Source organism: Pelmatolapia mariae, linkage group LG17 (genome assembly GCF_036321145.2).
Source record: "Pelmatolapia mariae isolate MD_Pm_ZW linkage group LG17, Pm_UMD_F_2, whole genome shotgun sequence".
NCBI lineage: Eukaryota > Metazoa > Chordata > Actinopteri > Cichliformes > Cichlidae > Pelmatolapia > Pelmatolapia mariae.
In genome coordinates, this window is record NC_086242.1 from 19743181 (window position 1) to 19754171 (window position 10991).

Below are 10991 nucleotides of genomic sequence, written 5' to 3' on the forward strand. Positions count from 1 at the left end.
GAGACCGTCCCAGCCCTCAGAGGCTCAGAGCAGAGGCGGTGCGCTGCCTTCAGTCCGAAACATCTTCGAAAGGCGACGGAGGTATAACTGCTCGTTCGTCTTTGAGCGTTTCCCTGCTGGTGGGCATGCTGCGTCCGCGCGTAAAGACGCACTGAGGACTGTTTTCTTTGCCATCGGGAGCGGCGGGCGGAGGAGAAGATGCTGGCGAGGAAAAGCATCATCCCGGAGGAGTTCGGTCTCCCGGGGCTCGTCTCCCGGATGCCCCGCAAGCCGGTGTTCAGGGACCGCGTGAATAAAGCGCGCTTCATCGCCAAAAACGGCTCGTGCAACTTGGCGCACAAGAACATCCGCGAGCAGGGCAGATTCCTGCAGGACGTCTTCACCACGCTGGTGGACCTTAAATGGCGCTTCACGTTGGTCATCTTCACCACGACATTTGTCAGCAGCTGGCTGCTGTTCGCCATGAGCTGGTGGTTGGTGGCATTTGCGCACGGAGACCTGGACCCTGCGCGTGAAAACATGACCGTCTGCGTAAAAAATCTGAAGTAAGGAAAAGCCTGAGTGCTTTTATGTAAAATGTTCCAAGAAAACGAGGTTGTTAAAGTGTGTTTGGTGTAAATTCGTCAAGTTTTGCTCTCTGTCGAAATTTTTTCTGTCTCCGTCTGCACTTGATCCAAACCTCCCAGCTCCCACCCGCCTCCTCTTCTCTTCGCCCACATTCTCCATTTTTAAACTGGGGAAGAGAAAGTAGAGGGAATGAGAGAACTTCTACTGCGTTTATTTCAGGCAAATAAAAGAGCAGAAGCAGAAAGATTGCATGTGGTGAAAAGTTTTTTGGCACTTCCATGTTAGCGCATCCACCCTCACCCCCATGAATCCTTACCACAGTGAAGGAGAAGACACAGAAAGGCAAATAGGAAACTTGCTTTTGCTTCTTTCTTGGAAATGATCAGAATCCATTGTCGGGAACCACTTGAGGTAGCGGTTCCATCTTCCATTGAAATACTGCTTTATTTTCACACTCCCTAAATCTCATAATCATAATCATCATAACCTTCTCACATAAAAATTTTTCTCTTGTGAATTTACTGATGAAGCGTCTGCACTTTTATCTTATCTGGATTTTAACTGCAGGACTTCGACTTGTTCACGTGCTTTTTAATATTGACGCACCAGTGATTAAAAGACCTTCATGAATATTACATCAAAAGTATTTTTAGAGGTCAGCTCTGTTTTTCTATGTTTGTCATCATTTCTTGCTTTATGAATTAGTCTTGTGGAAAAGTAGTTGGGGAGCAAATGTCGTGAGTAACAGGGTTTGACCAGACCTGATCTGAAGACCGCAACTCTACTTCCTGTTAACTTCTCAACATCCAACATGTCTGTAAATAAATGACATTCAGGGTTAGGGTGCATTTTAATAATATGTTTAATCAAACTGAATAAAAACTTGAATTTGAAACATGACCTTACACATCAAGTATCTCACATGCATTTTGACCGCTTGGTGGTTGTGACCCCATCCCTAACCCTGATCAGCCACGAAGACCTGGATGTTAGAGGTTAAGCCCATTGTGCATGAAATTGGTTGCGATTCAGCCTGCGGAAGGCAGGGGGCGCTGTCGAAGTGCTCCTCAATGAAAAAGAGTGAACTGAGCTGAACTAAAATAATTATTTTACGTTGTTTCTGGTTTTACATTGTTTCTTTCACAGTGAAGCTTATTTCAACCATGAAGCGATAGGTCCAGCAGGACCAGAGGAATATTTCACGATAGTTTATCCCCCAGGATATCTGATTTAACTTGTCTCCCCCTCTGCAGGTCGTTCACGTCAGCTTTCCTGTTCTCCATCGAGGTTCAGGTGACCATCGGCTTTGGAGAACGTGTGATAACGGAGCAGTGTCCCACTGCCATCACCGTCCTCATCCTGCAGAACATAGTGGGACTCATCATCAATGCTGTGATGTTGGGTAAGGTGCACGAAATGTTTACCTCAAACCTAAAAGGATCAGCAGAAAATCGATGGTTAAAATAAGACAGAAATATCAACCTTGCTCAGTTTTTGTCACCTTGGATGCTGTTTATACTTCAGGGCTGCTTTAATTCTTCATGCACAGAGTCACAAGCTGCTGGAAACATTTCTCTGAGACTTTTGCTTCATGTTTACATGACAGCATCACACAGTGTCATGTCAAAGAAACCAATTTAAGATGATCTGAGCTTTGTGGCATGAAACATTATCCTGCTGTAAGCATGGATGCGGTGTGGCCATAAAAAGATGATCATGGTCAGCAACAGTGCTCAGGTAGGCCGTGGTGGTCTGGGGCTCAAAGTATACCAGAAAACTATATCTAATAAAGCGCTTTCTTTTGTTTGAGAAGCAAAGCACTTTGGATGTCTTTAAATTTAGCGCCTTTGAGTTATTTTGAAGTGAAGTTTCTCCTGAAAGAGAGAAAAAGAAACATAAAACATTTCTGACCTGCGTGTTTAAAGCAGCCTGGCCCTACAGTGCACAATTCCAGTGTGACCCTTTGCCCCCTTTTTAATTATGTATGATTCTGACTCTCGGGTCAGATAGGTTACATGACTCATTTTTAACTTGAAGAAAAAGGGTTCAGATGACATCAGGAGAAACTAATTATTTATCCAGAACAGCGGCTGCTTCTTCATTTCCGCTCGAACACTGGCAGTGAAGCCATTTTGACTCTTGGCGTGTTAAAAGAACTGCGGTGCTTTGCTCTGTTCTTACCTATAAGTACTGATGCGTGCATAGAAGCACCTGCTCAGGTTAACCTTGCCGAGTTTTACCTCCTCAGGTTGTATCTTCATGAAGACGGCTCAGTCGAACCGTCGGGCAGAGACGCTCATCTTCAGCCGCCACGCCGTGATCGCAGTCCGGAACAACCGGCTGTGCTTCATGATTCGTATCGGGGATCTGAGGAAGAGCATGATCATTGGAGCGACCGTCAGGTTACAGGTGAGCCTCTCGTTTTAACCACTAGTAAAATCAAACTCGCTCAACATATGTTTTTGTGTTTTTCTACATGAATCTGAGACATTTTCCACCTAATTGCTGCTCTAAAATGTGAGCTGCCACTTTTTTTAATAGAAAGTGTAAACTTTGTAAATACGCCTATATAGCTTTACACATACTCATTTTATATACTCATAAAATGTACATAGAAATAAAGATGAAAAATCAGAAGAAACACACAAAGTAAAATAAATCATAACTAAACAATAAAAACAAAAGAGAAAACAGCACTGCACCACAATCCAAAGATTTTATAACATTATTAAATAGTAAACACCGTGATGTAATAGAAATGTGTGATACTGACCAACCTTTACATGTTCAAAGACATATAAATGAGACCTCTCCCAAATAGCAAAATAACCTGTCGTGTGTTGGGCGTTCCTTCATCTTTCCCTTACCAATTACAGTGTGGGCCACGGCCCCCTAGTGAGCCTGGAACGTATTGCAAGAGATCTTTTTACAGTAAATACTTTGTGTTTTTGTTCAGTTAACCGAAATAGAAATTTCAGAGTCACAGATTTAAACTTTGATGTGAATCAATCCTGTAAACCTACAGGCAAAAAAATGAAAGTGGGGTCAGAAAGGTGGGTGTTTAGTTTGGGTCTTTAGTCAAAAGATAATGCTTTTTTAAAATGATCTTTGGGATCAGTTCTAATAATTCTGTTTAAAGTTTCAGTGAAATATTCACATTTTTAAAAGAATCCACTCAAACGTGGATTTAAAAATGTCTATTATTAAATGTTATTCCTCCTTTCCTGATCTACTTTTGGTCTGTAAGTTCTTTCCAGGTAACAACAAGACAAAAGTTCAACAAGTAAACCATCAGAACATCAAAATGAATCATTGAAAACACAAGAAAAAAATGTTATTACATGAGTGTTTTCTTCTTATGTGATGATCAGAGTTGTTGCATCTATTACAAACTGAAGTGCGACTTTTTTTTATTCTTTCAATGAATAAAGAACCAACATGTGAAAGATGTTTTGACCAGAGCTGAAGTTTCATCTGTTGGTCGAGCTGTTTGTGGCAGTTTTATCTCCGTGAGCACCTCCAGTCTAAGAAAGTTACCCACATTTATTCATGTAACACAACTTTAGTAATTACTCACTACAAAAATGCAGAAATGATCAGCTGGGTACTTTTCTTCACTTCAGATGATATACCCCACCTCTCTAATCACTGAAGTATCTACCAAAATAAAGCAACAAGTAGCTTAGTAAGAAGGAAAGCTTAACTAAGCTGCAGTAAAAATATAACGACACAGGGGCAAGAGAAGAAATCTTCAGCTTGACTCTATTTACCTCGATGTCGCTATCTCACCCAAGTATCTACAGACCCACGTTCAAATATATTGGGATGCTATCTGAAGTGCACAAATCTCATAAATCCATATTTTATTCACAGTGGACACGGAAAATGTTTAAACTTACCAAATGTGGCATTTTAAAATATAAGAGAAATATCAGCTCATTTTTAATTTGATAAGATGTCTCAAAAAAGTTGGGAAAGACTGTCTTCTTTTAACTACAGTCTGTAAACATCTGGGATCGTCTGGGGAGCAACTGCTAGACCTTCGGGACAGGAATGATGTCTGATTCTAGTCTGATGGAGGGTTTTAGTTGCTCAGCAGACCAGAGCTCATGCATTAATGCAATGTGCTGTTCATCCAGCACTGATTCTCAGCCTCATCCCTCATGCACAGAGATTTCTCCAAATTCTCTGAATCTTTTGATTTTATTTACTGTAGATAGAAAAATAAATATTCTAATTATTCACATTTTTCCTTCTGAAATTGTTCCACAATTTGTAGATGCAACATTTTGCAGATTGGTGAACCTCTGGCCATCTCTACTCCGCCTCTCAAACCTTTTGATACCCAGTCTCTGCTAATTAACCTCATTACCTTCAAAGTGTCTCTCCAGCTGTTTGTTTTCAGTAACGCTTGCGTTTCCAGATTTTTGGTGCCCACCTGAAAAACTAAAATATCTCAGTTTAAATATTTGTATATAAATTCTGTTTGTATTTACATTTTACAGCTGAGTAGAGTTAGGAATTGAGGTTGTATCAAGTTTTATTTGAAGCACTTGGCTTGAACAGGATCAGGCCCCGGGTGATATCAGTTACATATGAAGTCTAATATGTCTAACAATGTGGTTGGTTTTTAATTACTTCAGAATTCACTCAAAAGCTATTTTTTTCTCGGGTTTAATCGAGCTGTTAGTTAATTAGGACTACACCTCGTCTGCTTGCAGGTGGTGAGGAAGACAACCACACCAGAGGGGGAGGTGATCCCCATCCATCAGATCGACGTGCAGACAGAGAGCTCTGTGGGCAGCAACAGCCTGTTCCTCCTCGCCCCGCTCATCATCTGCCACGTCATCGACAAAAACAGGTCCAGAAACACGTCACAGAGGCTGTGGCTTTATTACACCTGACTAAACCCCACTTTGTGTTCTCCACAGTTCACACAAACAGATAATATGTGATGTGTTATCAACCAGAAAGCCCCTTGCCTGATTTATGGTTAGCAGAAAATGGCAGAGAGGAGAGAATATTGGCATTTGGCTGTTTTTGCTTTAAAAATAATCCAAAGTGGTTCTTTTTCTGCTCATAATTTAATGTAATTGTTTTATCTTTAGTTCTTTTAAAAAAGTTAATCACTGGAAAGAGAAAAAAAAAAGTAATAAAGTAGTTTAAGAAAGCAAACTGTGGAACGGTAACAGTGTAAGAGTGTGAGATAAGAAGATGAGCCTCGTTTATGCCCTACCGCCACCTGCTGGACAAACACAGACTTACAGTTTAAATAAAACTAAAACCGAAACCATTTATCACCTGCACATAATCTGACATACTCTGATATTTAAACCTGGACTCCGCCCACTCTGCCCTCAGCCCGCTGTACGACCTGTCAGCCATGGAGCTGCAGTGCAGCGACCTGGAGGTGATCGTCATCCTGGAGGGAGTCGTGGAGACGACGGGCATCACCACGCAGGCACGGACTTCCTACGTCTCCGAGGAGATCCAATGGGGCCACCGCTTTGTTCCCATAGTAACAGAAGAGGAGGGCGTGTATTCTGTCGACTACTCCAAATTTGGCAACACGGTCAAGGTAAACGCTAAAACAAAAAAGATCCTGGTGGACTTTTGTTCATCATCATTATCATCATCAGTCACAGCAAAACATTGATTTGGGTCAGTGTTTCTTCCCACTGGTGAACTTGGTTTAAGAGATGCTCATAAAATGTTCTCTTGTTCCTCCTGCAGGTTGCAACGCCATGCTGCAGTGCCAGAGAACTGGACGAGAAGCCGTCCATCTTAATCCAAACCCTCCAGAAGAGCGAGCTGTCGCACCAGAACTCGCTGAGGAAGCGCAACTCCATGAGACGCAACAACTCCATGCGCAAAGGCGCAGGAAGCAGCGGGAGCCTCCGCAGGAACAACTCAGGCCTCGCCGTGCCTAAAGTCCAGTTCTTCACCCCGACCGATGGAGGCCAGAACCTGAATGCCGTCACCTGACATGAGGCCTACCGTCTGCTGGCTCCACTGCTCTTCCTGGTGGGGAGGAAGATCGTGGGTGTTGGCGCATCTGTCTCTCTGATTGGACTCATTCTTCTTCTTTTCACTGGCATATCTAGACTTGTGTCTCGACACGTTCACTGTTAATGTTCCCTGTGTTTACGTTCATGGTTTAAAATAGGTCCTGTTCAAATTACATTTGTGATCTCTAAGCAGTTAAAGTAACATTTCTCTGCGCAGACAGAAACCCAGAAAGCAGATGCTAAAACAGATAAAAGAGACAGATGGAAACTGCAGAATTGGTTGTGTCAGCTTAGTCTGATTTCTAAATGACATACAGCGCTTTTCATTCTGAAACACTACGGTATAAAATGTGCAGTTTACACATTGGCAAATGATCTTGTTTTGTTTGTTTTCGTTTGTTCGTTTTAAGTTACACCAGCACCACTGATGCAGAGGTTTTGTGTTCCCCTATCACTTAGAAGAATACATTGGGTACCTGTGCCCTCACCACTGTAAAACAGAGCTGTGGATGAGACATGACCAATGTGGCGACCATAATTGGTCCTTAACTTATATAATGACTGTCATGTTGTATTGTATAAGCTCTGAAACTTATTAATTTAACAGGAAAGTGTTCACTAAGCTCATTAATGAGGTCAGGATCACTTCTATAGACTTCAGTTCAGCTGGACTTTTCTCTGAAACCAAAGGATTCGCCCCCTGCTGGCCATTAGAAAGAATGCAGATTGTCTAAATCCGTCTTTCTTGTCATCGTCTCTCTCTCTCCCCCCCCCCCCCCCCCCCCCCCCCCCCCTCCCGTTTTCTTTGTTAACCTACACTAGACACTCTATGCCTTTATCTCAATGATGCTGCACATCAGATACTCAGAATAGCAGCAATAGTATATTCTTAATAGACTGGCAAACACACACAATACCCTTTGTGTTTGTCTGTGTGACGTGTCTGGTCTCAACTTCAGTCACCAGTTCTCTCCACTCAGAAGACGAGATGCTCCATGACCCAGCTGATGTGTTCCACTTATTGTAATGAACCACAGACAGAGAAAGCAATTTGAAGATTTCACTCTGGGGAAACGAGAGGTTGTGTTGAACCTTTTGTACCTTAATGGTTTGTTTTAAAAATAAGCATGTTAATGTCTCATGAAAATAAAGGATTATTCCAGCTTTAAAGTAGATTTACTGTAGCCCTGGTGTGCACTGTGCAGAGGGGGAAAAGACTGGGACGTGTTCACTTGTACTGTTTATTGCAAAGGTGTTGTGATTCATTCAGAATCCTTCTTTATCTGTCACCATCAGCTCAATCCTCAAAACTGCCAGTTTTGAGACCACAAATAGTTTCATGTGAAATCAACCAGCTGTCTTATCAGCATTACTGACATGTTTGTCTTCACTGTATCTCCACTTGTTCCGCTTGGTTCCAGTTTTCAGTTCATTTCCATAATCTGTCCAAACCGTGCGTGCTGTATTATCACAACAGCAGTACGCAAAAACACCTGGCTGTTGTAAGGGAAGACGTACTGCTTAAGTAATATTTTCTAATTAAGTTCACAATCACTACTAATGTGAAGTCATGGCAGTCATTCACCGTATGGTACTGATTTGTGTATTTTTCACGTTAGCTTGCCTTTGTGTTGTTTGAGAATAAATGCTTATGTATGCAAACGATGCAAATGCACAACATGAATGTGGTTTCACTGTCTGTCTGTCACTGAGCAGCAAATGCAAAAACTCATTTAAAAAGATTACAAAATTATACTGTAAGACATACTTTCACAGATATATAACAAACTCACTAATGCAGTTTATACACTGATTAAGATGTGATCAGGTGCACTGTGCACTGGAATCTGCAAGTTTAAGCTATGCAGAGCTGAATAGCAAGATTGAAAAATTTACTACAAAAAAGCATTCGCCTTAAATGCCTCTTTGTCTGCCGGCATATTATTTGCATAACTTGTTAACTGGGTGAACTGATGGTTTTTCTTTTAGGGGCAGTTCTGTTAGTATCAGTAATAGGAAAATGAAAGCACTTCTTCCCATACCAGTAAGAATCAGACAGATCAGAGATCATGAAGTTATGTCAGGGTTGCTCAGCAGAGGATCATTTAAAACTTTACTGGTCGGTGGGTCTGAAATGGACTGTTATGACTGGGCAGAATTAGCTGATGAAAATGTGACTAAATGTGTTTTATAAAGAAGGAAAACACATTTAGTGTTATTTCATTTAAATAACTATTTTTAAATTAATTAAAAACAAAAGGCAGAGGTAAACCACCTTCTAGCTTTCCTTGACAGCTAAACCTGTCCAGTTATTGCAGTAAACACTGCAGTCTTGTCTATGTATGTTTGACTTTATAAATTGATTTATTGTGAGCAACACGAGTCTTAACAAAGGGAGAATTATGCTGAAGCACACTAATCATTACAGTCACAGCTTATTTCTGTACCTGTTTGGATTTCTCCAAAATATGTGTTGATAGCCAAATCGGCCAGCAGGTGTCACTGTGGCGATGGGTCTCAGTGTTTTAAGAAGCCTCGCTTTGCACATCACTAATTAAAAAAATAATAATAAAAACAATACAGGTCAGAAATAAGCTTTTCTTCTAGGAGGAACGCAGGTATGAAGGAGAACAATATATACACACACGAAACAGCGAGGAAGCAGGTAGCTGAAACTAATCACAGAGATTCAAAGCGTTTATTGTCATGTGTGCAAAGAAAAAGCATTTCTCTCTACAATGAAATTCTTTCTCTGCTGTCCACACTCAGAAGCTGGTTAATATGTACAAATAGCATTAATAAATAAGTGGAGACAAAAAAAAATAAAGTGTTAAATAGATTTATGTGCAAAAGAGCTATGAGCTTAATATGCTGGTTTGATATGTGAGATCACCTGATGTGCAAAAATTATTATTACTGTTAGAATAGGTCAGCTGTTCAAGAGTCTGATAGCAGTGGGGAAGAAGTTGTTGAGTCGGGATGTTCTAGATTTCACACTTCTAAACCTTCGTCTCGAGGGCAGAAGTGTGAACAGTCTGTGTTGGGGGTGTGGGGCAACGTTCCCTCTAAGCTGCGTGCGTGCGCAATTGCACACTGCTGGCACGGTCTCTGCGCACAGAAAATCTGCGTTGCGCACAAAAAAAAAAAAAATCTAACCTGAATTGAAATTAAAATTTTGCAGTGTTAGTCAGTAAGTGACTGGCTGCTCCTGTATGGGATTAGAACGATGCCACCGTATCCCATAGTCCAGCCAATGATGCGATTCACATTCGTATATACGCAGCTAATCAACGTCGTTGACAGGCTATGACAGCGTTCTTATGTGCCGACACCGGTGTTTTAGCTAGCAAAGCGGCGTGGCTGATGTGGATATGTATATAATTAATTGCCCAACATTGGTCATTATATACTGTATTTTGCAGACGGAGAGTTACAGGACTCTCTCCCAGACCACAGACTCATACTCATAATACAAGTCAGAGCTTTATAAAAAAAAAAAAGAAAAAGAAAGAAAGTTGTGTTTTCAAAATTGGAGTTCAAGTTATTTTTACTTCCAATAGTGTTAACATACTACACAGGTCATGAACAAGATTTTTTTTTTTTTAATTTTCATTGTAAGTGGGATAAAGCAGTTAATTAAAAGTAGTCTAACATAAATGTAAATGCTGTCATTTGATTATTTTAATAAACCATGTAACTTGGATGGATTCGATGCTGGCGTGACCACAGTGCACACGTCTGCTGTTGCTCACAGTGGTCCAAGGGAGCACTCAGGGAGTTTGTGTGTTCGCTCAGACACATGAAAAATTAGAGGGAACATTGTTTGTGATGTTTTTAAATTTTGTTTGTTTTTTGTTTTTTTAAACTGTGTGTTTTGCCTCATATCACATGCACCACATGTGCAGAATTGGGCCAATATTTCTGATACTTTTGGGGTAATGGATCATGATGTGATGTTTTGTTAACAAATTAAGTGAAGGAAATAATTTCTTAAATAGCCGATGATGATCAATGATTAAATATTTTAGCTAAATTATTATGCCATTGATAAGCAATGGAGAAAAACCAATGTTTACAATCTGGAGTAGAAACAGAAGAAGATGCCAGATTTTATCATCAAACTGCAGCAAATCCCCCTATTGTACTCATTTATTATACGCTCTCCACCAGGTTAACTTGGTGGATGGATTCCACCAAATTAAAAACATAATGCAAAACTTCATTTGAAAACAGCTCCACAGAATTTTTAATGTTGAAGCATTCTTAACCAAGTTTTTACCCTCTAGCTGCCTCATCAAGCCTCTGGCATTTACAGGGTGGACTTTCTGAAATGATGACTGTATCTTGTCCTCTGCAGAATCACCAGATGATCTCAAGTATTGGCAGACTAGAGACTGTTTGTAATTAATGGGAGGA

The 10991-nt window shown here is 40.8% G+C and overlaps 1 protein-coding gene across 1 annotated transcript; it reads left to right on the forward strand.

Annotated features, from left to right (window-relative positions):
* Nucleotides 1–48: 48 nt before the first annotated feature.
* Nucleotides 49–8236, forward strand: kcnj8 (potassium inwardly rectifying channel subfamily J member 8). Its single transcript, XM_063460775.1, has 6 exons — nucleotides 49–545; nucleotides 1821–1969; nucleotides 2816–2976; nucleotides 5289–5428; nucleotides 5929–6145; nucleotides 6301–8236. Exons 1-6 carry the CDS (start codon nucleotides 199–201, stop codon nucleotides 6550–6552), a joined length of 1266 nt encoding a protein of 421 aa, XP_063316845.1. The 5' UTR covers nucleotides 49–198; the 3' UTR covers nucleotides 6553–8236.
* Nucleotides 8237–10991: the final 2755 nt, after the last annotated feature.